Source organism: Pyrgilauda ruficollis, unplaced genomic scaffold (assembly GCF_017590135.1).
Source record: "Pyrgilauda ruficollis isolate IOZ18807 unplaced genomic scaffold, ASM1759013v1 scaffold116, whole genome shotgun sequence".
In the NCBI taxonomy this organism is placed as follows: domain Eukaryota; kingdom Metazoa; phylum Chordata; class Aves; order Passeriformes; family Passeridae; genus Pyrgilauda; species Pyrgilauda ruficollis.
This window is the reverse complement of record NW_024509877.1, coordinates 716,565-743,945: the sequence shown is the minus strand read 5'-3', so window position 1 is coordinate 743,945 and position 27,381 is coordinate 716,565. Positions and strand designations below refer to the sequence as shown.

Sequence of the window (27,381 nt, the reverse complement as noted above, 5' to 3'; positions counted from 1 at the left end):
TGACAGGACCTGAGGGAATGGCCTGAAGTTGTGTCTTGGGAGGTTTAGGTTGGGTATTAGTAAAGAGTTCTTCACCCAGAGGGTGGCTGGGCACTGAACAGGCTCCCCAGGGAAGTGGTCACAGCACCAAGCCTGAGAGAGTTCAAGAAGCATTTGGACAACACTTTCAGGCACATGGTGTGATTCTTGGGGATGGTCCTGCACAGGACCGAGTTGGACTTGATCCTTGTGGGTCCCTTTCAACTCAGAAAATGTGGTGATTCTGTGATTCTGCAATTAATTTCTGAGGACTGTTTTTCAACACTATGGTATATTTCTATATACACTACTTATTGTAATTCAAAGAAAAATATTAGAAGAAATGAATTATTATAAAGCTTATTTTGATAAGAGGCTTAAGTAGGCGATTTGAGATTTTGACTTTTCCAGTAAACTTACAAACAAGCTTTGCACATTTCACTGTTTGATGTGACGCATTTTTATACGGTGTGGATTAAGCTTCAGCTGAACATTATCTTTCTTCATATGCATTTTCCTTGATTTCCGTGGGAACCAAAATCCACTGAATTCCACTATTAGTGTAAGAAAACAGTAAAAATCAGGTGTCAGGGTCTCTAAGCTGCCTGCCTGTCTCAGAAAACATGTTTTTGTAAATGTGTGTGTTCTATGGGAGTATCTTCACTACTCGTTGTAAAAGTTTTAACATATTTTAGTCCATAGTTCCTTTGCCTCTCAGGTATTGTTTCAGCCTGTAAACTCAAGTTCTTTCCTGCTATTCAATTGTCTACATTGAAAACAAAAAAAAAAAAAAAAGTAGACTATAATTTTTTTTTTACATGCATCTTTTCTTTCTGGTACCTGAACATGTCAGTATTCCTCAACTGGCTGAACAATCTCTTTTGACTAAAATCCCTCATTTATTTATACTACCAGCAGAAGTGCAGCATATGTCAGTTATATGCATGCATCTCAAGCCTTTTTGAGTCACTCATTCCAAATCACAGGCCTTTATTCTGTAGAAAGAAAATCTGCTTTTCATGTCTGGGTGCAGAGCCTTTAAAACATAAATAAAACCAAGAAAATCTGTGCAGTGCTAAGTCAAATGCCTATCAAAAATCTCATATGTCAAGGGCTCTTTCTCCCAATCAAATTCAGAAAATGGCCTCAAGCAAACAAGATTTGTTTCCCATGAATTTGATTTGCACATAGATTTACATTAAGAAAGTTGCTATCCTTTAATACTGTACTGATTTATCTTTCAGATAGACATCAGAAGAGATGTCAAGCTCATGGGTATAAAGTTGCTTAAGCTTCACAGGAGAAAATTTTGAACAATGCCTAGGCATTGCAAATGACACACCTGGAGTCCCCCAACAAGCTACATAAATGGTAGAATGGTATTGTACATATTTTCCTCTTCAATAAGGTGGTTATTAGGTTCACATTTTATCTATCCAAGCCATCTGTGAATTAAAGAACTTAGTTCCTAATGTCTGTAATTTGAAATCCATCATTTTTCACAATGTGAGCAATCAGACTTGAATTATTTAGAAATTATCAATGCAAGCTGCCTCAATGCTTTGAAGGGTAAGAACATGAAAGGAGAAGAAAGCATATCCAGTCAGTGGACTAAGTAAGTGAAATCAAGGTACACGAGGTCATAGTGACAAAACGCTGATCTCATCTCATTGCCAAGACCAAAATGCCCAGGTCACAGAGACAGTGCAAATTAGCTCACAAAAAAGCCATTGTTACTTGCAATGTGGTTGTCAATCATTAACTTGTATCACTCTTCATAACCCTAAGCTTTAATAGGTATTTCCCAACTAACTGTGTGCTCTTCCCCCCACCATGGAAGAGGGGAAAAGAGAACAAAAAGTTAAAAAGAAGACCTATTGCAGACTGGGGTTTTTTACCTCTTAATAGCTATAAAAAAGATGTAATGTAGTTCAGCAGCACAAGTAACAAGAATGATCCTCCCAGTCAGCATCACTGTAAACTAGTAAACTCCACAAAGCCAAATAATTTATACATATACAGAACAGTAGGCACGAATTTCACAGTTAAGAAAAAAGAAAAACCAACACCATCAGTGCTTTGCACATCTTGTCCTACTCAAAAGCATAAAGGTATTAATACAGTTATTTTAAAGGTTTAATTAAAATTAAGTAAAACCTGTACACACTTTGCTAGCTTAAAGGACAAAATGAGGGGAACAAGGTCTGAGAGGTAAACCACTGGTTAGGAACTCAGAAAATAGTGGTTCATTTCCATAAACCTCATTCATCACAGTCACTTCAGGCAGTTATTTCAGAAGGGCTATTACGATGGCAAAAGCATTACTGCTTGTGAAACCTTCTTCCCCCCAGATTCACAAGAACAAACAATAGAAACATCAATACAAACTGAGCTTAAACATCAAGCTCAGTTTGTGTCATCAGCTGTATGTGTCATGCTTTGCAAGGACATAGCACACTCTCAAATGACTTAGAGAGCAATTTTGAGTACTGACAAGGCCCTAGGTCTTGTTAACTGCACTTGTGTATAGACTTTACAGAATTTTAGGAGCATTTATTTCACAGCAAACCATCAAAAGCAGTATGAGCTACTTGTGTAAGCATAAGATATTTATTATAAGAAAACATCAATGTGTAACCTTGGTCTTGAACTGCCCAAAGAGGAAAGAGACACTCCTTTTCTAACACTGATACCGTGATAAAGTTTAGCTGTACATATTTTTAAAATTAAATACAATATATTATTTTCCACTCAAGTATCTTACAATGAGAAGAAGTGTCCCCTTATTAAGCTTCAAAATACCTCTCTAACTCAGCAAGACATTATCTTCACATTTTACACATAGAGAAAAAGGTTCCAACAATCTGAAACAGAGCCCTAGCACTACATAATTTGGTCTATCAAGAAGAATTCTAATTCCTGCAAACTCCAAATCTGTGATTAGCTCTCTGACTTCTAATGCGAGTGATTTTTTAATGTTGCTAATCAACAATCTCACGGAAGATTTGTAATACCTGGAATATAACAAAATCTAGAAATTGCAAACTTTTAAGATATATTATCAATAACAAGAATGATCAACTGAGTATCTTGTGCTACATTCAAGGGAAAATGTAACATAAAAATCTCAAAAAGTTCTGAAGAAACAAATTACTTCAAAGTTTGACCTAGCAAGCTATAGAATGAAAAACAGCTTCAATACAGAAACCACACTTAAGATTACAACATAGTGTTTTAATTATGTAGCACAATGGCTATACAGGTTTGGAGGATGTAATGTAACAGAATGAAATTTCTGTAACTCATTGAAGTGTACACTTGCTGAATTAAAATAGGTTATCCAGAGAAGCTGTGGATACCCCAGAGCCCTAGAAGTGTTCAAAGCCAAGCTGTATGGGGCTTGAATCACCTGTTCTACTAGAAGGTGTCCCTGCCCATGGCTGGGGGGTGGAACTGGATGACGTTTAAGTGCCCTTCTAACCCAAGCCATTCTAAGATTCTATGATTTCATATTGAGTTTCTTTCGCACTGCTGTGTTGAGTATATTACCTACAGTATCACATTTCTGGTTTGCGTCTTCACTTCACACATACCCTAAACCTGCATTTTGAACAGTCTGGCTCGTGGATCACCACCAATGCAGCTGGGCAACACTCTGCCACTACCACATTTTACCACTAGGAGAACACCTCAGGCAGATGTACGTTAATGAGACTAAAACCAACATATTCCCCTTCCTCTCCAGTACTTATTATTCACTGAAGTGCATTTCTGGTTCTCAATGTTTTTAATTATATTAAATGTACTAACAATTCAGCTGGCACATTAGTAGCTGTCCCAAGGATGAATTTAACTCTGAGTGTGAACAGCAAAGTATACACAAGGGAAGATTGTATTTACATGCACAAACACACCTAATGCTAATTAGACAGAATACTGGAGAGACTATAATTCCTTGCAACGTTTTCTATTCCACATTTTGCCAGTGTAGCTGGAGCTCCTTTACACTCACTTGTCTAAATACTTTCCTTTAATAAGTGGGGGGTTTTAGGTAAGAAGTATATCCACTCTTTAAATTTCCTTCCCAGACTTCTCAAAAACAAAATATTTTAAAATATTTTAAAATAAAATCTTTTTACCAAACATAGGTAGAAAAATTATTCATTATACATATATCAATTTCTTTTCTTCTGATAAGAGAATCGTCCTGTGCAAAAGAAAGATTCAGCTGAAGCTTTCCCTATTTTATTAGCACGGGCTGAGGTGTAGCCCTAAGAACAATGCTAGGACCCCCAATACAGATGAGGTTATCTTTCCTCTTTCCCATACCCACTGGCTTAATTTGTAGTGAGGAAGGTGTTTGTGAAAGTAAGAAGTGAGCAGATAAACCTCTTAATTTAATTTTTAACACCGAAGTCCATCTTGCACGGTTGAGAGCTGGGACAAAATTTTACCCTTTCATGGTGTGTACAGCTAAGGGTAACTGCAAAATTATAGCCCTTTGCCTCATCTCACACCACCACTAAAAAAGCTGTCTAGCACATTCTCTTAAGGAAAGAACATTTTAAAATATCCTAAACTCTTGCTACAGCTCTAATATGTGGGAAAGCTTTACAGCTATATGTTACTGCATATGAAAATAACAGTGTCTGATTGTCTAACAAGCTTTTTCTTTATAATATGCATTCAATAAATAGTTTTATTTCTCCAATGATTTAAATTGTTCTAAAAATTCAAAAGAAGCTAAGGAACAGGCTTTTAACACATAGATATGCTGCTATCACCACTTGTTCTCCCTTAAAGTGGCTACTGCACAGAAAAAAACCCCAATGGAATAGGCTTCTGCAACTAAGAGCTCTTCTCATTTTCATGTATTCAGCAGAGGGATGCACGGTACCGCCATATATTCCCACCTCACTACATAAACCATCAGCTCTGCACTGAGAATTATATTGTCTCTTACTAAACTGTTATTTCACAGCCTCTTTAAAAGAAAGCTCTAAGTAGCTGTGTGAAGGGGAACAAAACTCTAGTTTTGCACCTTCCTTGTTACACCTGGTTTTTTGAGAGGAAAAGGATGGATCCCAATTTTCTGAGCAAAATGTTTTTTAAGGCTGAACTCCAAATTGAATAATGTGGCAATTGTGTAACATTTGAAGGACAGAGAGTGCACTACATTTTGTCTCCACTCACATGTACTACAGTTCTTAAAATTAACCATAATATAATTGTTTGTACTTATAGGAAACTTATTCCCCCAGAGTTGGAAGGGAAAGAAATACAGTGACAAAGAACAGCCTGTTTTTCCCCTCTCCTCCCCCATGAATTATAGGGGGCATGAATAGTCCTAAATCTACCAACTTCTTCCAGGTTCCATTGACTGCAATGAATTGTCTTTGACCCTTAACTAGCAGTCATGGTGCTTGAGATGACTGTGTCCCACAAACACAGACAAGCTTTGCATTGAATATTCTACATTTTCTTGTTTTTCTCAGAGGCAGATTGTTTTACACAAGTCACTGCTCCCTCAGGTTACTGCAATATAGTACAGTGACTATTTTTGCCACTTTTAGAAGTACAACAGTAATAACAACTGTCAATTTCAGTCTTGGTTCAATAATTCCTATCTGTCATTGAAAAAAAAAAATCCTTTCTTATCTTCTTTTTCTTTTGCTCTAAAGTTCTGCATAACTTCAAGGTTACCACATTCTGGACTAGACATTTAATAAAATGTCTTATTTTTCTACAAATAGAATTATAGCATCAGAAATGCATACAGTAAATAATGTTTTTTGGATTCTGAGACTGGAGTCACTTCACCTAAGTTTAACATAGAAACATAAATTAGTCATCCCTAAAAAAGTAGATTTATGCTACCTACCTTAGATACCAATCTCAACCTGAGATAGTTAAAAATAAGATAACTAAACTGACCAACTCGCACAGTACCAAAACTCAGTTCAGGACTGACACTGAGGTACTGGAGCAAATCCAGAGGGCAGTAAAGGGTCCAGAGGAAGGTAAGTCCTTTGAGGAGCTTATGAAAGATAAGGGGAGCAGAGGAAAAGGATATTAGTATACATTTGTTACTGGCAACATACTGTCATGCATCCCAAAATGTATAACACCTACACATATTTCAGTGCAAAAGTCAAATTGAATAGTCTACTTCTTACAGCATGTCCAAACTACATGCTTTGTAGAAATACTTTCTGACAACTGAAGTTATCAAAAGAAATCAGTCTACTTACAGCAGAACAGTCTCTCTGGCTTTGTGCATGTGGAACAGACTATAAAACTAAAGTGAACATTACTCATGAAGGATGTGGATCCCTCATAATTTATACACACAGACTTACAGCTATTATCAAATGATGTAAACAGTGCAATTGCTACCATCCAATCCTTTGTGCTCAAAGCTGCATGGCATTTATTTTGTGTGATCAATCGGAGATGCTTATATGTAGATAATTAAATTCAAAATCAGTGACAAAAGGAAGAAAAGTTTGGATCGATTCTCACTGGATAAAAACCCAGACACCACATGAATTTATTTATCCACTATGAAAAACAGCTTTAGATATTACAGACATTTGTGGGATAAAATATTCTACCAGAACAGTGCACTGTGCTTGGCAGCAAACCAATTCCAGTGACTTAGGGAGAAGAAAATTGAAATTGATATTGCAATTGCTGCAAATGGGTACAGCTCCTTCATAGTAATATGAGTTTATGCAATTACTACAGTAAGAAAACTTCACAGGTAACTGTTCCAAATGCTAAAGAGGAAAAGTTTGGGGAGAATGGGTTTTCTTGAACACACAAGTGTTTGTGGGGGTTTTTTTTCCATGTTTCACAAAAGATAAGACCAAACACCCTAGGAGAGACAAAAGGAATCCCCAGAATAGCTAAAATCCCATTAAAAAATGAACCACAGTTGTTTATTATGCAAGACAGGGACCAGGAAGCTCACACTAACTCCAGTATCACATAAACTAGCTGGAAGAGAAAATGTGCCTCTTCTATCTCCACTTAGTACTTCTTTCTCATAAACTAATAATAATTGGATAAAAGAGGTGTTTAGGGACCAAGTCTCTTGACCAATGGTTAGTGGCATCCTCAGGGAAAAAAAATGTGAAGTTTCAAACCCATGGACCAAATCAGGTAAAAAAGACTGCTTAGGAAAATATTACTCAGGGACTACATGCTAGACACACTTGCATAGGATGTACTTCATATTTTTCTACTTCATACATTCCCTTGTTTCTGATTATCCAACCTCAATTCTCTGTTGTTGGTATAACTTCTCTGTCCTGTTATTAGAAGCAAATCAGGAAAATAAAAACTAACAGAGGATCATAAAGACAAACCCCCGTGGTAATTGCAGACTTTTGGGGGGATAGGGAGAACTTTATGCCCTTTCACAACCTCTGGTAGGATCTCTACCTCAAGCTCTCCCTGAGGATGCTGTCAAATTTCAGATCAGTACAACTGAAGGGAGAAGGTCTCAGAGAATTCTGGAACAGGAAAAAATAAATACTGAGTTTCTCAGCTGCAGTTGAAATAGACTCACATAACTACATCCAGTGAGAAAAAAGTGAGCAGGATGCTGCTATATGCCACCTCTCAGGAGCCAAGCCAAGGCAGTCAAGCAAAATGCTCATGTGAACCTAATAACAAGCTACAGTGCTCTTCACTAGTAGTGTCAATTGAGAAGCATTCAAAAAAGAAAAGGGAGATATCACAAATCTCCTAATATTTACAGAGACCATGTCATGTTTTCTCTTGGGAGCAGAAGTCACAGCTGTGGGCTTTAAGACCCACAATCTCACAGTTTCACAGTCAATACAAGCACCATTCCTCTTATAGACAAGACACAAAAGTTTTTTTGCAGACATAAGACACAGAGCCAGGTGCAAGACCCCTGAGTCCCATGGAGGCAAAAAAGCTGGAATCTTAAACTCTGTTCTGGTGTTTGAGTTTGTCTTGTTATTACTTGGTTAGCAGTTTATTAAATGCAGAGTATTTTGTAACGTCTGCTGCCATGACACAATTCTCATGTCCAAAGCATCCTTTTCAAATTTTTTCAAGGCAGGCACCAGGCAAGAAACTGAAGGCTACTGCTTTTCTAGCAGCTCTTCAGAAGCAGCAAGGCTGATTTGACAATCTATTTTACATAGACAATATCAGGATATAAGCAAGCTCACAGAGGTTTTTTTAACTGGAAAATATGTTGTGAAGTGCCTGACACACTATGAGCAATATCAGTGAAGAGGGGCCAAGGAATTAAAACAGTCAGGTAAAACCAATGCAGTCTATGAAATGAGAAAATAATATTTTGGATACCAAACTAGCAGGAAAAAGATTGAAGATCATAGAAAACAGTGATGAATGGCAGTACATCTTTTCTCCTTAAAGTGTACCTCTTCTCTGGGCAATAATAGTATGCATCAGTCTTAACCCATGTCATGACGTAAGAGGACAGAAAAGAATGTTCAAAGTCCTAAATTGTGGAGCTCAGCATTAAGATGATGTAAAATGGCTGAAAAACTTGCCTACCAGAATTTCTTATAAAACTTGGGTTTAAAAGGTGTGCTAGCAAAATGGAGAAAAATATAACCAATAAAAATAAAATCATGGCAGCCACATAGCACTGTAGAAGCCCTCTGGGTTTTTAAAATTATTTTAGGGCCTCTCATCTCAGTCTGCTCCTATTTCTGCTCTTAGAAATAGAATTGCATATGTAAAGACCAAAGAGTTTTCTTTCTCAGTAGCCTACCACCCACAGATTTGAATTTGCTGGGGTTTTTTTCCCTTTTACATTACCAGCTTCTAGGCACATCACACACATTACGCAGGTAATAAAAGAGCACAAAACCAGGGATCTGCATATAATGCTGCTCTGCCTTAAAAAGCTCTTTTCTGTAGCCAAATCATCTACCCACAGTAGCAGAAAGAAAACATCATAATCCCTTCACGTTGTTATGAAATCAGCAGACAAACCCATAAGAACATAGCTAGAGCAGAGAGCCTGAGGAAAAGGGAGGAAACACTTACTCAAGAAATGTAGAAAATCTATGACTAAATTTGTTAGAACCCTACTTCTAGTCCATTAGTCATTTTGGCCCAGTACAAACTGCTGCTGGGATCCAGAAGAAAATACAGTCATTGTTTAATTTTTGCATCTGACTAGCAGTTCTCCTCTCCTGACTTGCATCCATTTCTCTGTCTTTAGTTTTGATTCAGAGAGTTCAGCGATACGCCTTGGTGGTCATTTTTATCAGCAGCCCTAGCTTACTGTATCCACTGCAGGTAGCTTATGCGATTTATGTTTTTAATTTTTCTGCAAAGCACCTAGCACAATGGGGAGAGGCTCCATTTAAAATTACCTACATAAATAACCAAATATAACACTATTAGCATAACAGATTGTGCTCAACAAACTATAAACACTGTAAGTTCAGAAAGTTTAGTGGCAGTGGGACTACCAATGCATGGAGGAACACGTATTCATTTTCTAATAGGTCTAACAGACTTTAAGTTGTTGCATAACTCAATAATAATCTCACAGTTTTCTAGGAAGAATTTAGGATTCTCATTTTATTCTTTACATTGTATTAGTAGCTTTTCCTGAGCAACACACTTGCCTATGCTAGACCCAAAAGCTTTGAAGTTATAAACAGCCAAAATCCATCTACCACTCTGACACCATTAACAGTGGGAATAATTTATGGGACTGGTTGAGAACAAAATTTCCTTATGCAAAGCCTTCAGAAACCTGATCTCTACCAAATGATACCCAGAATGCTGGATTTTCCAGGCCCAGATCCTCAAGTCAGTGCAAGTCTCAAGCAATTTGAAAGTCCTCTCAGAGCACTGACAGCAGGCCACATTCCAGGACAGTACTTACCATCTTACAGCTCCACTCTCAGAGACAGGAGCACAGCCTAGCAGGGACCTGAGACATGCCACATGCCATTGGCTTTATTATGAGTTTCTATGAGTCTGGTTTTGTCCACGTCCATTTGCCTGCCTTGCTGCCTGCCCAAAATGACCTGTCTTCACCACAGCTGGTACTGTGCACATGTGTGTGTCCCCACTGCTTCAGCTCCACATTCAGCCTTTGGACTTCAAGGGACTGTCAGCGGGTCTAGTCTGCTTGTACCAGAGGTGTACCTCTGGAAAAGGCATGGAAGGAGCCCATGGGAGATAGTAACAGCATGTGACCAAAGCTGGTAGAGCATTATTTATGTGTCAACTCATCCCATAGCTCCCTTAAAAGCTGTCTTCAAACACAGAATGCCCCATTAGGTAAGTCTGCTGACCTCAGTTCACCAAATAATGCTTTGCTGTTTTTTTTCCTTTCCTTCTAAAAAGTGACACTGATCTGTATGCTACACAGAATAAATCATGAGGGCAATTCTTTCACTGTAGTTGTAAAAACAAGTTTAACAACACTTACATTTTGCCGTGATTAAACCTTCACAGAGAGTTGCCATTCACAAATTTTAAATTACTTACAATATGCTGTGAACCTCAGTAATTATATTCTAAGCCATCAAGTTCACACACGCTCTACTTCTGTAGCAACCCACGTGTGCTTAAGAGAAATTGCTTCTGAACATGCCTAATTTCAAAGTCTTCATTTTATACACTGTATGTAATCAAACTTTTTATTAAACATTGCCAAGCAATCTGTCTCATTTAAAATGAACATCTCAGAAAATGTAAAGGTCCATTAAACTGTTAATTGTGCACTATACCTCTGAATTCTTGAAAAGTTACATTGAATATTGTTTTCCCAAATGCTTAATTCCATATTTAGCTACTTCTACTGCCATAGTTATTATATTGGTCAGCTATTTGATAAGAAGTCAGTAGAGCCACATGAGCAAAATTCTTGCATCTAGAAAGAGGGAACAAAACAAGAGTGTTTAATTTCCATTTCTCTTGTTTGAGTTTTATACTGGGAATTTCACTATATAGGTACAAAACACAAATCTGCTAATGTAGAAATATAAGTACACCCTAAAGGCAGAGAGATTCTGCTACAGTAATGGTTTTAGTGATTTGATAGCTCAAATTCATTGCAAGTAAACGTCAATTAGACTTGAAAATGAAAGTCAAGCAAGTGACATATCAAATATATATATGCCGCTGGTTTTAAATTACTTATAATGGAGGTAAAAAAATACTTTAGGCTGTGAAAATAAAACTGAGATGACTCCAAAACACATAAACCACATATAAACATATTCAAAAAGATTGCTATCTCATATAAATGGTTCTGAAGGAGTTTGAATGCAGGTCTTTGTGTGCAAAAAACCTCCCCCGTGAAACATTTGAATTTGACTATTCCAAACTCAAGAAAAAACAACTCTTTTTTACATACTAGCTAATTAATTAGACCTTACTTGCTATCATGTACTCTTGCCAAATAAATTGTATTTCTGATCCTTAAAGGACTCTATATCTATCTTTGTATTTTGTTTGTAGCAATGTGAATCATATGATATTGAAAGTCAAGAAAGAGGAAAAGGATGAAGCACATACTAATTTCTCTAAAAGACTTGTAACTCAAAGCACAGTATTTATTACATGAATGCTGACAGTTATTTTTCCTCTTTTCCCCTTCCTATTCAATTTGGTGTACACACCTTCTCACAACATTGAAAATGAAGTAATTAGCACTGCTAAGTGTGAATTTATTACATCTTGTAGAAGACTTTGTCAGGGGAATATCTCTCCTCCAAGCCTTATGACCCGTCTATAGGAACATCTTCAGCCAACATGCTTTCCAGCACCTTATCATGGCCATACAGTTTAAAAATGGCAGGGCACACAGAAAAAATTTGTGATCAATCCCCTTCCACTTGACAAGGCCTGTGACTTCAAGTCTCTGAATTGCCAGGCATGAATTGCTCATATATAGCAACACACCTCATTGCATTGTCCACAGGGTGCAGCTACAAGCAACACCTCCTCAGTATTCCAGATTCCAGCACCAAATACCAGGTGCTTTATCTCTGTTGTTGATACTCAAGTGCTTACAGCTCTGATTTTCATGGGGTACAACCAGGGGGAAATTTACCTCTGCTCTTTTTCACACAATTGAAACAGAAATACCTGAGGAAATTAAAAGGGCCCCAAATGTACCAAAGAAAACAACATGAGTATTTTGTTGAACACAAACAGCTTTGAAATATATCAGCACTATCTTTCAAATTACAATAGTTGTTCAGGGCCTGAGTCTTCAGATTAAGAGAATTAAATTTCCAAAATTCAGTGGAGTGTGTGCTTATTTAATTAAAAGCAGATAGAATTTCATTTGCACTTCATTGTTAAGAATGCCACCTATAATATCACATTTTGACAATGCAGCTTAACTCCAATTTATACTAAAAGCATACTTTATCAACCTCATTCTGAAGTTCATTAGAAAAGTTAAATGCCAGTACTATTTGCTATGGCAATCCCATCCCATTTAGATGTTTAAATAGGCAAACACGGTCAGATAAACTCACAGTGGATTGTGAATGTTCTATGGTTTTTCAGATGAAAACTTCTATATCTGAACCTCTGTTGTGAGTTACATGATGTGTCCTTGGTTTTAAATTTCCACAGGTATGGCTCAAAGCATTGAAAAACTATCTTGCTTGTATGTGTGCCTATAAAGTAAACCAGCTTATTTTATTTTCTTCTCAGAAATGAAGCAGCATTAACTCATTACTGGGCTATGTCCCACACAGCAAGGACAGAAAGTTACCCTTGTGCACTTCCTTCAGACAATGCATATGTAAGCTTAGCACAGAACTTTTCCCCACCCAAAGGAGAGAGAAGGAGACTTAAAACAACAAGAACATACCATTTACTATGACAGCCACTCCAGACAGCTGACAAGTGTTCCTGGAATGCTGGAGGCCTCCCTCCTTCATCTAAGCAACTTTGTCAGCCAAGTAGGAGGGAGAAGAGGCACTGCCCCTACCTATTTTGGTTCAGGCATGTCTGGTTAGCTGAATTATACCATGGGTGTTTAGGTTTATTCCTTGGCTGAGGTAACCTGCCACTGACAGATTTACAAACTCCTTTCAGTTGACTTCCAACACACTGAGCTCATCACGAACACAGGCAGTTTGTGCTGGAGTCATTGACAATAATGCAGAAATTACCTGCTAGTAGCACACTCTTTACATAGGTGGAACACAACCAAGAAGAGTTAGAAAGTCTGTTTTAATCTAGGCTCTGTTTAGTCACTGCCTTCATACACTGTCTCAGCCACAACAGTTCAGAGATCCATCAACTGCTCACACTCTATCTTCAAAGCATGTTAACACCTAAATTGCTAACAAGGCAGGCTGTAATAACAGTTATTGTAAATGTCTTGTTACATGATTGCAGATAAAAATCAAATTATCAAAACTGTCCATAAATACTTTTTGCAGGGAAGGAACCATTCCTCAAGCATGTTACTGAAACATTATATGGTGTACAGGACATTGATGGACTTCACGTTAAGTATTTTGGCATAAAGTTTTACAGATGTGGTGGGCTATTTGATCCTTGGAAGGCCAGACAGGCACTTCCCAGTAAGCTTGTACATGGGGACTTTGGGGTTTGCAGTGTATTGGTGTGGGACTAAAGGCTTTACAGCGCTGCAAGATGAGCAAGGCAGCTATTGTCTAACAGAACATTTTGCATTCTTGTTTTCAGCTTTCACAAAACAGATATGTGTGAAATAAAATAACTTTCAGCTTTTATGAATTTACAGCAAGATTGTATGCATCTTGGGACACGCTCTTACTGGCAGGCACATCTCTTTCTCCTGTTGCAAGTTAGCTGAACAGTCATTGAACCGAAAGTTTCACACCCAGCTTACTAGACAGCCAGGCTCTTAAAAGAAGACGGAATTCAAGGTTTTTAGTTTCTTTTTCTTTTTGGAACCAACAAGTCAGTGAAATTTTTTTTAGCAGGGGAAAAGTAACTAGGAATGTGCCTCATACCTCTGCTGCAGAGTGCTTCCCTTGTTAGCACAGAAGTTTCAGCGTTGTTTACTAGAGGTCAGCTTTAATATTGTTCATATCTTTCATCTTTTTGTAGTTTTGTGTTCATTATTCATTTTTTTTCCTTCCTATAAAGCAATACTGTTTTCATGCATAGTTTACTCACAAGTTAAAATATCTGGTCTGTGACCACTGAGATTTTGCAAAAAAGTGCTTCATGTGTCTAAAATCTCCTTTTTATAAATTTTTTTTTTTAAATGCCAGGTTTTTAAAAAAAAAAAAAAAAAAAAAAAAAAAAAAAAAAAAAAAAAATTGAAATTTTAAACCCTTTTATAAAGGTAAAACCAGACAAACTAAAAGCAGTGGTGAGTAGATGGCTGAGAAAATCTGAGTGTTGAAAAGCTCACTTGAGAACCATTGCCTGTGATCACTGGATTCATTACAAGACTAAGAAGTCTCCATAAAATCCAAAGTACATACATCAAACTCCTCTAAACAGTCTCACCATCCAAAAGCTTGAAATAAATTCTAAATTATTCACATGTTGTTGAGCTGGCACTCAATAATATCAATGATGCAATTTTCTTTTGCGTTGACACAAACCAAATACACTAATAAAATCCAGCAAATTAAACCTGGATCCACTAAGTGTTATTAATCTTAATATAAAGTAGACAGTTCTCTTAAAAGTCTCGCTTTGTTTATCTTTCATATTCCTGTATTTTACAATGACTTGCACTGCTTCTTAAAGGCAGCCTTTAATTTCAAGGACACCATCTTTGTTTACAACCTTCAAACTAGAAATAAAGTTTAAAACAGGTAAGAAACTTGAATCAGCAGAGAAACAATAGAAATAATAATGAAAGTTAGAAGGAACTGACTAATACTGCCAGCATACACTACAAAGTTCTATCTGAGTTTTAGGTACTTATTTGCTATTATTTCAAATTACCAAGTTAGTGCATTTAGCTTCAAAGAACAAAATTCTTAAAGTGATCAAGTTTAATCAAATTATTTTCTCTTCTTTAAATCATTGTGGTACCCATAAACAAAAATTCTCTGTACAAAATCTCACAATCTTTGATTTTTGCTCCATTCTTGAAAGTATCAACCAGTTTGTGGATCACATTATCACTTCCAGTCTAGCATAAAGTTTCATAACAAAAATAAACAAGAAAGCTCATGTTCCAACAGATTTATTACACTCTAAAAGAATTCCCAGAAAGACGTGCTTTCTTTGTGTCTGGAAATTCATTGTGCCACCAGATTTCCTCTATTTGCTTGAAATGCTCCTGCCATTTCCTTAGTTTTACAATACTTTTGGTCTTCTCACAGCACCCAGAACACTTGATGAGGTCACACCACCACTTCAATAATCTTTTATTCCATCTCAATCACCAAACCCTCAATTGCCAGGCTGCAGGATTTACTTCAGCAACCCCATTCTATTTTGGTCACACACTTCAGAAAGATTAAGGTAATTTGGATCAAGCCCAAAGACAGAGTCATTGAGATTGGCGTGGGGGATGAAAATGTGTTTTAGAAGTAGTATCTAGAGGAGTATATCTTGTTCAGTCTATGAAAACAGGTCTCCTGTGCTTAAATACATCAGAAGAGGTTAATAGTAGAATAGATCACAAAAGCCTATAAGCAACACAAAATTTTGGTATAGGAACAAGAGGACACTGGTTTCTCAAGACCCACTGTAGTGGGGGAGGGAGTATTCTATTTCTTACAATGAGGAAAGATCATCATCAGTAGATGAAAAGTACTCTATAATAGCTGGAAATGAAACACAAAATCCTGAAGGTTACATGCATTCCCATACACTTTAACCACATCAGCTGGGATAAGTTTCTGACCTGGCTGTCCTGAAACCTGGCACCCTAAAACCCCTACTGGGCACACACAATCTCATTTCATCCCTGTCCAGGTTAAGGTGGTTGGGTTATACCAGACCCTCACCCCTTCAAAGTCACTGCCCATCTTTCCGCAGTCCTCAGTTTTTTCTGCTGCTGCAGTGCTCTGCTCCTTGTGGTGTTTAACACATCCCCTGGGCAGCCTGGAAGCCATGCAGCTGTCTGCCTTTTGCCACAGAAAAGTTTTCATCAGGGCAGCCATGACCTCAGCAACAGGCTGTTTCACATTTAATGAACACAGCTAGCTGGCACCTGCCTGCGGCCAAGTGTAGTCTCAGTGCTGGGGGAGGAAAAAACTGCTAAGAGACATGGGATATTAGCTGAGAATTTCAGCAAGACAGCAGGTTGGAGAGAGTAGAAAAAAAACCAAAACAAACAAAAACAAAAAAACACCCAAAACCAAAACAAAAAACTGCTAACAGTGTCAGGACTACAGCATCTAGCATGGCTGCGGTAAACAACCTCCTCATTAGAGAAAGGGAGCTGAAGGCTTGTGCCATCATTCAACAAAGTAAATGTGCTTGCTCTGTCTATAAGGAGACCAGATGAGCTAGTCTGGAACAATGCAGAGAGGAAACTGGCATTATCACAGATGAGAAGGAAGCCACAGTTACACTTGATGCATCGGGGCAGAAGATAATTCTAAGGTTACATCAGAAATGAGAGTAAAAAGAAATGTGATGAAATCATTCAAACACTGCAGAGGCATCTACCCCAAAGTTACTACTACTTGCACATCATATCTGCTTCTGGAGAAAAAAATAGCAGAAGATCCTGAATACATTGCCATATTCAGGAGATGAAAAGTTCACCAGTAGTTAAAATATACATATTCAAAATTTAAATAGTAAGTAATGAATTAGTTAACCTCCATTCATAATAATAAAAACATAGGCAACACTAATAGCTATTCACTTAGGTGGACTTTATAATAAAACTACTTCAGTGAATACCAGTGTTTAAAATATTAAAAATCCTGATCACTACGGATCATGCAGTGGGGGCTACAAAAACAGTACCAAAGTGCCAAGGGAACAGAACAGTAAGTAGACTCAGAACTGGCAGTCAGAATTTTGAATGGGGGCAAAAAACTCATAGTGCAAATGATGACTTTAAGGACTTAAAACTGTTAGTTTAACGTGCAGCACGGTGAGGCTCAGATAGAAAATAAAGGATGAGTGCAACATGCTCTGTTTTGCAGCAGCAATGATACCAGGAATTTCAGATTGATTGAGACACAGATGGCAGGCACCACAGAAGCCCTTGGGAATGCTTTAGTGTGTCCTCAACAGCCTAATTATAACAATAAATGAAACTTTGTTTTGCAAGTGGAATGAATAAGATTCAAAATGGAGCTCAATACTGGGTTTGCTAACTTCACAGAAAGATTATCAGAGACTATTTTAAAAGAGCCAGAAATAAATTATCTCTGTGTTTCTAAAAAAGTATATGAATTAGTATTTCCCAAAGTTATGGTTTTAAATATGACAATAAGGTATGAACAGCATAAGTTAAAATTTGTCTTGCTGTGGGATCATTGAGTCAGTTTCAGATGGAGCAAAACAGAAACTGTCCATAGACTGCAAAAAAATTAGACATGAAAAAAAATCAGCAAAATTTTGAACGACATATACAACTGAAGATGTCTTTAAAAAATTTTTCAAATTCAGTCAGATGGAGCACACATAACATCTCCAATGCTACATAACTTGTGCTGAGAAACAGCAGTGCACTGAAGCCAAAACAAAGTTGTCAAGCACAACAGGTGCACACAGGGGATGGCAGAAATTATATTTGTGCTAAATATCTGGTCTTCCAAAAGCCTTACTTGAAATACAAATAACCATGTAAGCCACTAATGAAGTTGTCAGGCTCCCCTGGAGTTGGCAAAGGAACTGCTAGTGTTCCCAGCAGCCAGGAAGGACAATGTTACTGCTCCTTCAACATCCAAGGCAACAAAAACGTCATCAGAAACATCACCCACTGGTGTCTCACAATGCCACTTCTTAGGAAAAGCAGCTGCAAATCCAGAAGAGGGAGGAACACTACATTGCTTCTATAAGTATTGTATAGCCTTGGGAGGAGAAATAAAGCTTCCATATAAATCCTGTAAAAGACAAAGAGACTGAGAAAATGGAAAAAAGGAATTTGCGTTGGAGAAATTTCACTGTTTTTATAGTGTTTTGTTCCAGTTGGACTATCTCATCCATCAGCTCATGTACGCTTCCAAAAGGCCTCCCCATGGGCACAAAGGTCATTGGGTCCCTGCCAAAAAAGCAGCTGAGGAGCATCAAGGCTGTGTGCATTTAAAAAAATGTGAACTTAACCAGTGGCCTGAATCCAAGTAAGCCTGTACCACTCTGCCTACTCTGAATGTTATCTAGAGAGCAATGGCACAGAAAGATCTCATTTAAACTTAGTCTCCATAGCTGCTTTGTCACAAAAACATTATAAAAGCAGAGTCCTGAGGGGTTTTTATCATGCAGTGAAAAAAAAAAAAAAAAGAAAAAAAAAAAAAGAAAAAGTTGCATCCAGTCTTTTTCAGACCTCTATGCAAAACATTCTAGCCACCCATACTAATAAAACTCAGAATTTCCCAGAAGCATTTCATCCTTTTTGTTCATAAACTAGCAATCTTGACCTCCCTATTTTAATTTATTTTACTGAAGAATTTATTTCTTTCAGTAAATGAAGCACTCCAGATTTGACTCCCTATGCAATGAAGATTAGTCAGAGAGCATGACAGTGCATGTGCCAATTTTATTTGCTACTCTCCATATATATGAAGGTATAAAGCTGACTACCAGAAAAGTAACAGAAGACATTAGCAAATTCCTTTCCAAAGCTTCAGCTCATCAAGTTAATGATTAATGAATTTATTAAAATAGAGCTGAAAGTCCAGGAGCAAAGTTCCAAAGTAAAATAAAGTTATTTTACTTGTTCTTAAAACAGTCTGCTAACTCATTCAAAAATGACCTGTTACTCTGACCAGAAGCTTTTTACTACCTTGCATAGGATTGCAAAGAGTAAACCCTCCAAAAGTAATCGATTGACTCATAGAAACAACTGTTTATAAAATGAAGTCCTTTGCACAAAAGGCTAGGTGTGGCTGAGGGAAAAGCAAGAAATATCTGCACCAAAGCCCCTGCTGTGCTGTCACTCAGCACATGACAGGGCCCACAGCTGGGTCATCAGCCACTCACTGGGGGCACCCTGGGATTGTTTAATTGCATTCCTAAATAATTTCATGAACCACAAGGAACCCCTCTTGCCTAAAGTCTTCCAAAAAACCTATTACATTATTCCTAATTATCTTCTAATGCCTTTCTCATTTACATGTACAGAGTCACTGCAGTGAGCACAGTGACCTTTTGCTGGACTTCACCAACTGTGGTACTTCATAGTTGTCCCACTGAGCAGTGGGATCAGGAAAAGCAGTGTTGCAAATGGTGCTCTAAAACAAGCATACAGAAGGACTGAACCACCCTAGACTGGAAACAAGGTTTTCAAGCTGATGGGTGCCATTAAGGAAGACAGGATGCAGTGCTCAGATGTCACTCATCCATACGGTCTCCTGTCAGTGACCTTTGCAAAGAACAAATCAATACTAAGAAGATACTGTATCTACTATTTCTTACTGTGCAGGAAAGGTCAAGCCATTTTCATGTATGTTTCAGTTACAACATTACTGTTTTCAGACATGGAACTCCTTAAACACGGGAATTAAAAAAAAAAAAAAAAACCTATCTTGAACAAAACACCATTTCAAAATGTGTTAACTTAAAGAAAAGATTTGGAATGGAAACTTATTTCATAAGCAAGGTATGACGCTTGCAGAAGGAAAGTAAAGTTCTATCTTGCTATCATGAAATGTTCTCTAAAAATACAATGCAAATGAAATTAGAAACAGCATTTATGAGACTGCTTCCTTAGCATAATCTGGTACCACCTGTGTCTTTTACCACAGAAAAAAATATATTTTTAAAACACTGAGCCATTTACAGTTGTTTTGTGCATGCCCACTGTACCTGTTTTTGACTGTATGCACTGATTAATCTCCTCTTACAGTTCACTTAGACAGCATAATTTGAGAGAATCCCTTATAGCTTCATGTTTTGGTTCTATATTTTACTTTGATCTCATTTAGCTCAATTCTTTTAGCTTCAGCGAAAAAAATTATGCAATATACATATTGCCACATCTAGGAGATGCTTCATACCAAAATAATAACTGAAATTTCTGGCCTTTTTAAAAATATATATTTGAATTCCAGAAGTATGATTCAGTTTAACACTTCATAGGACCTGAAAGTTCAAGATGAACATCAAAACTCTATTACAACACCGTGTATACATGAAAAAGTATCCTGTTGTATATCTTAAACATACCACAGATTTTAAACTTCAGTGTGGTTCTGTTTAGAAGACACTGCTGCACTATTTGATATTGCAAGTACAAGAGCCACAAGGACAACGTGTTAAAATATTCAGAAATCTAGTATTTTAAAATGTTTGCATATGGGAAAAGAGTTATTTAATACTCAGTGTAATGAATTTCTGAGTTACATTAACTGCAGCATCATAAGGAGAAATTGTACTCCTGCTCTCTAGCTGTGTGGAAGTGGAGCAATGGCAGTGCCATAGATCCATAAGCAAAGTAATAAAAAAGGATCTATAAACTTTTGACACATACATTTAATACATTTCTGTAAGGTTTATTACATTTCTTGCTTCCTCTTTTCAGCATCACTCATGGTTAATGTTGAGGTATGCATAATGCTTAAAATCACTCAGCAATCCACATTAAGAAAAGAGAAGCAATGTTCTCAAGAATAAAATAGTTATTTCTAATCTTTCTGCACTTGAGTTGGTCAAGAGGTAAAGCATCTTATTGTAATTTTGTAAATCTGAGAAAACATCCACTGACTCAATTATTTAATTATTTATGTTATTCTATTGCAAAGCCACACTAAGAATGGTTTCTCTCCGTCAAGCAGATATGAAGGTAAAACCAAATCCCTCATCTTTGTACCACTGAACAGTGTACACTGACAGATTAGCAAAGAGTCTATTCTGATGCTGCTGTCACCCATGTCAGCAAATATAAATCTGAAATTAAGTTTGGTGTTTATTTTTAATCAGTTGATTGTGCAATCACATTGGAAAATCAAATTTAAAAAATAATTTAAAAAAATAAAATAGCATTGTCTTGGAGTCAAACACTGAAAAAAAGTTATACTTCTGACTGCAGCCATGATTACAAGCCAGATTACAAGCCAGCAATTCATTTTAAGATTTCTAAAACTACCTGCTGAATCATTTTTTCACTGAGGAAATCCAATCTACGCATTGTGATGCAGGACAGAGCTGCCTGTCTCCCTGTCTTGTCATACTGCTTATTTTGATTAGCTGCAATGGCATAGAGGTATAGATTTTTAATATACTTTTATTGCATTTTGGATGGCTGACTTATTGACAGTAGGTTTGGGGCATTTTCTTCCTGAATTTTTATGACTATGCCTTTTTGACAACTGTGGTTTTTAAATTTTATTGGGAGTTTAAAAATGGCTGCATTTCTTTAGGGACAGATGAAAAATTCTATCAGGTGTAATACCAAAAAATGTTTGTTTAGGTGCAGAGGGCATTTAAAAAAAAAAAACAGAAACAAAACACACAAAACCCCCCTTGAAACTAACACTGGTATATACTTGTCAGCTCCCATTCTGTCCTTAAAAAAGTCTCAAGCTTTTTTAAAGTAGGATCCAAAATAAAACATGCTGAAGATGTAAGTTCTTTTCAAGTGATCTAGGTTTTTACTGAGTGAAAGCCTATTTCCTTACTCCCTAACAACGAAGAACACACAGTACAATAGTAATTATTCTAAAAACAGTTACACTTCCTCCTGTGCCTTCATAAGCAGAATTGTGAAACAGCAACATTGCAACAGCACTCAGTAAATGGAAATCAGAATGCTAACTCTGCATGCGAGCACACAGGTCTGATCAAAAGACGCTGCAGACTGTGGGTATTGCTGTAACTGGCTGTAAGTGTCTGCTTCTGAAGACAGATATTCCTCATGGGTAGTCTCTTTCCTCCCATTTGGCCATACATTAATGGGTTGTCATCCTGCACAGCATTAAGAGAGGGTTGTGGCATAAGCAAAAAGAAATAGTTTCTTCAGAAAGCTGGAGATGCAAAGGGGGAAACAGATTGTAGCCACCAGCAGCATCCAACCAGAAATCCTTGAGTTTTTTACAATCCCATAAAAACAGTCAGAGAAAATGCAGCAGAAAGGTAAAAAACAGATTTTCTTCATTACAACTATGAACACTATCATGCTATTGATCTGAATTCTGTGATGTGTTTTGGAGAAATATTTACTTTCAAGGAAGAAGATAAAATAGGAATCCATTACATACTTTACTTGCCTTAAGTGTGTCATTAAAAGGAGGAAAACAAACTCAAAGCATTCATATTCTGTGATAAAAATATATTTTATAAAATAGCAGGAGTTTTCTGAAACAAATTCCTAAAACCAATAACCAAGTGCCTAAGTGGTATATTTCATCATGATGTAAATCATGACAAATCAATTGCAAGATGTGTACCTTCAGCACACTCCATCCTGAGCTTTCAAAGGAATACTTTGTTTAGAGAATCAGTTCATTTTCTTGCCCACACCCAGATGCCCCAACACTCCCTTTTACCTTTTTTTTTTTCTACTCTTAAAAGTTATACTAAAACTGCTTTAAAAGGTATTTTATTACTCCAATGGAAGGAAGTACCTGCTGTAAAACAATGTACATATTCCCGTAAGCTTTTTGTAAATTCTCACAAGCCATTACACCCTATTTAATATTATCTGCATTTTAACCATGTCTTTGTACCTAGTCCCACCTTACTCTTTTACCATACTATCTTACTAATAATCACTTCTGAAATTCCAAGTCCTGCATCTTAATTAAAACTGTGGACTTGTATTATAGCACTACATTAACTACAGGACTTTGAGGATTTGGCCATCTGGGAGAAAAATAATTTATATCATCCAAGACTTGATTGTCCAAATATCTTGTGTTTTAAAAGTGAGGTGTTTTCTTTAGGTATTACAGATGACCCTTACAAAATGGTATCACATCAAAGTCATCAAAACAGTGCAGATCTAACCAAAATGAAAACTATCAAGTGCATCATATAACATCTGATAAAAAGATTATTCTACCTGTATCGAACATGCTCGATTGTGTCATATGTCAGCTTGCTGCTGATATTCTGACTATGAGGGTTGCCTAGGAGACAAGAGAGATACAGAAATTAATCATTAATCACAATTTTGCTATTAAATTTCTCTTTTATCAAAGTATTACACCAAGTGAGCCTAAAAGATGATAAAGATTCAATGCGTACTTCACAGCAATTCCCTGAAGCCCCTTAGTCAAGAGAAGGGACATACAACAAAGTAAAGCAATTATAACAGACCTAGAAACTTCAGCTGGATCTCTTACTAATATTTAGGCAGTTCCCCTAAAAAGAAAATGCACAAACATACTAGAAAAACTACAGACAGAATGCACATTCATAAACATATTTGTGCAGTAGCTAAGAAGGAAAAGACAAGATCTGGAGATAACAATCATGATTGGATAGAAGAATTAATCCTTGGTTTTTTAGTGTCTGAAATTCTAATAATTCATTGAAATATAAATTTTATTGCAAAATTAGTAGCCACCTTAGCCCAGATCAGCACAAGCATGTATAACAATTAAGACAGCATGATTTTATCTTCTTGAGCAAAAAAGATTACAGCAATATTCACACAGACACAGCACACTTTCCTATTAGCAAATACTTAGAGAAAATGCAAAAACAGTTTGGAAAGGGAATAAGAAAAAAATTGCTACACTAACACAGTTTTTGCTGTAGGCTGCAATATTAGCTACTCTTTTCAGAATTCAAAAGTTACGCTGCTGAAAGTTGTTGAGTGAAGGTGTTGAAAATAATAACTTTAGAGCTCAAACCCAAAACTTAGACTTTTCACATCTGATGTTGTATGTTTGTAATTTCCAATTCAAATAGTGTCACTTCTAATTTGAAAGTATTTCTTACTTACATTACTTTCCCTCATTTACACATGCAACAGCTAAACTGCAGTTCTTTGGGCCTGTGGATTGTCACCAAGAAAATAAAAAAACTGCAAGTCAAACTCCTCCTTCACTCACATCTGTGTTTGTTAAATTAACTCTTCCTATACTGTCCTTAGACAGCACTTACTGCCCTTAGAGTATGAGATGTAACTGGAAAAAAAAAAAAAATTGATTATGCTGGAGCTCTTATCATTTTAGATGAAAATACCAATAAAAATATACAATTTGTTGTCCTACAGCATTATAGGTACTATGCAAAATCTGCTCCAAACTGACAGTACTACACTACTTCTATTCATAAACACTCGATTCACAAATTATTTTTTTCTGCCACAGATGGTACTTATTAAAAAGATTTAGCCCAATGTTTGAAATAACTAAGAACATAGCAGACATTTCAATTTACAATGTCTATGGTGACAGAACATTAATTTTTATATCACTGGAATGCACTTGAATAGGAGACCTTGAATGTAATCAAATCAATGTATTTTGTTGTAACAGGAAAAAAAAGCCCCTATCTCTATTAAGAATAACATTTACTTTGTAGTGGAACTCAAATTTATGCTCTGGATCCCAGCCTTGTCAGCATTCAGGAAAAAGAATAGGAGGAAATGATATAATGGCACATGGAAAATGAAAACTACTCAAAACTCTCAAGTGGCTTGCCCAGGTGATAAGCATATGTGTGCCAGTGCTGGAGTGAACAAGCATTTTCTTGTAAAGCAGTGGTACCTAGTTCCCAAGTGAGGAATCCCTTTGTTCCATGTATCAGGGAGCACAAGAAAGACACAAAACTAGCAAAAAGGACACATGACCCACAGACAGTAAGACACCATAGAAAATTTGATTACTTCAGTGGGACTTCTCACAGCATAATACTGTGCAGTTTATTTTTTTCTAGTTGAGCATGACTCACTCTAATGTAAATTGTCTCACACAGTATCAATATTTCTATACAATGGATGCCGCTGACTTTGTGTGTAATTCTTGGCTAGATAATAACATCAGAAAGAAATAAAAGGTTTAGGTAGAGGATCTGGGGATGAAGTACTTACAGGTGGTGCTGTAATAGTTAAATCTCCACCGAGATATTACACAATTCTGTAGATACTTTTACTCACATTCCTCTGCACAGGATTGCTTTGGCAATACCTATCCTTTTTCTGAGTAGGCACCAAAGTCTAATAGTCAGAGCAGAGCAAAGTCTAATAGCACCTTTTCTGTGCCTAAATTCACTTGGGATCTTTGAGCTATGCTTTCTTCTGAATAAAATTTTTATACTGAGTCACAGTATAAGCTCTTTGTGATGACTCTGTCTGAGAAGGAGGGTGGTTCTGTATTCTAGTTCTTGCATAAGAAACTAGGTTTGCATTTTTTTGTGGAAAAAACCCACAAAGAATGAACAGTGCTTATAGCTAAAATGTATTTCTTTATCCCAAGCCTGGTGCCCTAACAGAGTCATGCAACAGAGCCATGTTTGCTTTGATCTTTCTTCTTTACCAGCCTAGACAGGTCTTTGGCTACCACAGAATGAAGCCAGGGATGACACAAAGGGCCTATACCTCCTTTGTAAAAGCACTGGTCTTCCAATTACTCTACAGAAGCATTAAAAAGCCTGCAGAAGGTCTCTTCCAAGAAGCTCAGTTTTGAATGATTTAGATGGAAACTTGAGAAGACTCATGGGAACGTTGCTTTGCACTTACCATAAATGTTGTTTCTGAGGTCATCAGTAAAAGCTTTAAGTAGACTCTCCGGGAAAAGTGCTGAACCAGCATGGTCAAGGTAAGTAATCCCTAAAACACAAATACAATTACTAGTTTCAATTTTTAAAAGATTCAGTGCCACTCACACAGATAACATTGCGAAGTGCACCATTCAAATACCTCTTTTCATTCACTAGCAGAAAACTAAAAAAAGGATGAAACAATAGAAGGCAAACATTTTGATTACCTGTGCATAATTTTTAATTAAAACCAAAGAGGTCCATCCTTTCATGCCTAGATTACACAATCCTTGGAAGAGAAAAATCTTTTGTTTGGCCTGTACAAAACTGAGCAAGCTGGTGTCTTCAGCCATAATACCCCACTACTTCTAGGTACTACTTATTATGAAAACTACTATTACCACAATGCTAATAATTATTATTAACAGCAACACTGATAGTGACGTCTCCTTGCTGACAGGTGACACAACTCTCTCAAGAACTGACAAGACCTAAATTGTTTCTGAAGACCAAAGACATGACTAGTAGAAGTTTTAATGCATTTAATCATGTCTCTCCACTCTGCTGCACTTAACATTCAATTAATTTTTAAAATCTGCTTTTATAGTATTAAGCTATTGCAAAACTTTTAAACAAATGCTTATTGGAAATGAAGGCTTTTTCATGTTTGGCCATTTTAGATTTCTTAATGTTTAGCAATTATTCTTCCATTTCTCCAGTGTGTTTCATGCTCTTTATTAGTTTTCTCATTTCACTTACCTTAAGTATTTCAACCTATTTCAAATTCTAATAATGATGAATATGATTAAGATTAGAATTTATTAAGTATTTTAAAGGTCTTCCCTTTCCACAGGGATTTAAAATTCAGTTAAGCTTTAAATGAGACGTCTTGACACTTGGAAATATATATTATTATATATTATGTTAGCAGTGATCCAACTGGGTAAAGCTGTGAGGCAGGGCTAATAATAAAACCAATCCAGACACCCACCCCTTATTTTCAAAAGAGGAATCCTCTCCTGCCTTAAGATATCCTCACTCAAGAGTGCCTAGCAGAAGCAGAATTCTTAATGATGGCTTGAAGTCAGTCAAGTGTTTTAAAGTGCTTCAAGGGGTGGAGCATGGACAAAACTAAAGGTCAAAAAAAAAAAAAAAAAGGGTCAACTTATTAGCTGTACAGGTTTTTTATGTTTTTACTTATTTAAAAAAGATGAATCCTAGGAAGTTTCTCCCAAGCAGTATGAAGCAGCACACACAAGCACTCAGGGGTCAAAATTCATATGGAGGTCTGTCCTGCTCAGTTCCCAACAGCTGCTCAGTTCTTGCAGGAATGCAGGGCTTTGGAGGGACAGAGCACACTGCCCACGGCAGGACACAGCCAGGCCCTGCCCAGCACTGTGGCACAGCTCCTGCCAGCAAGGGGACAGCAGCTTTCCCCCAGCAGGACATATGCTCACCATGGCCACCCCAGGACCTGCATCTTGGCACCAAAAGCTCTGGCAGGCCCTGAGATGGAGTTAAAGCATGGAACAACAGCCCCAGTCTCCACTAGCTCCAACAGCAGCAGTCAGGGCA

At 37.0% G+C, this 27,381-nt stretch overlaps 1 protein-coding gene across 1 annotated transcript in view; it reads right to left on the bottom strand.

Moving 5' to 3' along the window:
* MOCOS (molybdenum cofactor sulfurase) overlaps positions 1 to 27,381 on the bottom strand; it is a 210,792-nt gene that overhangs the window by 157,392 nt on the left and 26,019 nt on the right. The window contains exons 2-3 of the mRNA XM_041483181.1: positions 25,787 to 25,876; positions 23,159 to 23,225 (exon numbers count right to left, since the gene is read on the bottom strand). Coding sequence (XP_041339115.1) covers positions 23,159 to 23,225; positions 25,787 to 25,876 — 157 coding nt within the window. The remainder of the gene's footprint in view (positions 1 to 23,158; positions 23,226 to 25,786; positions 25,877 to 27,381) is intronic.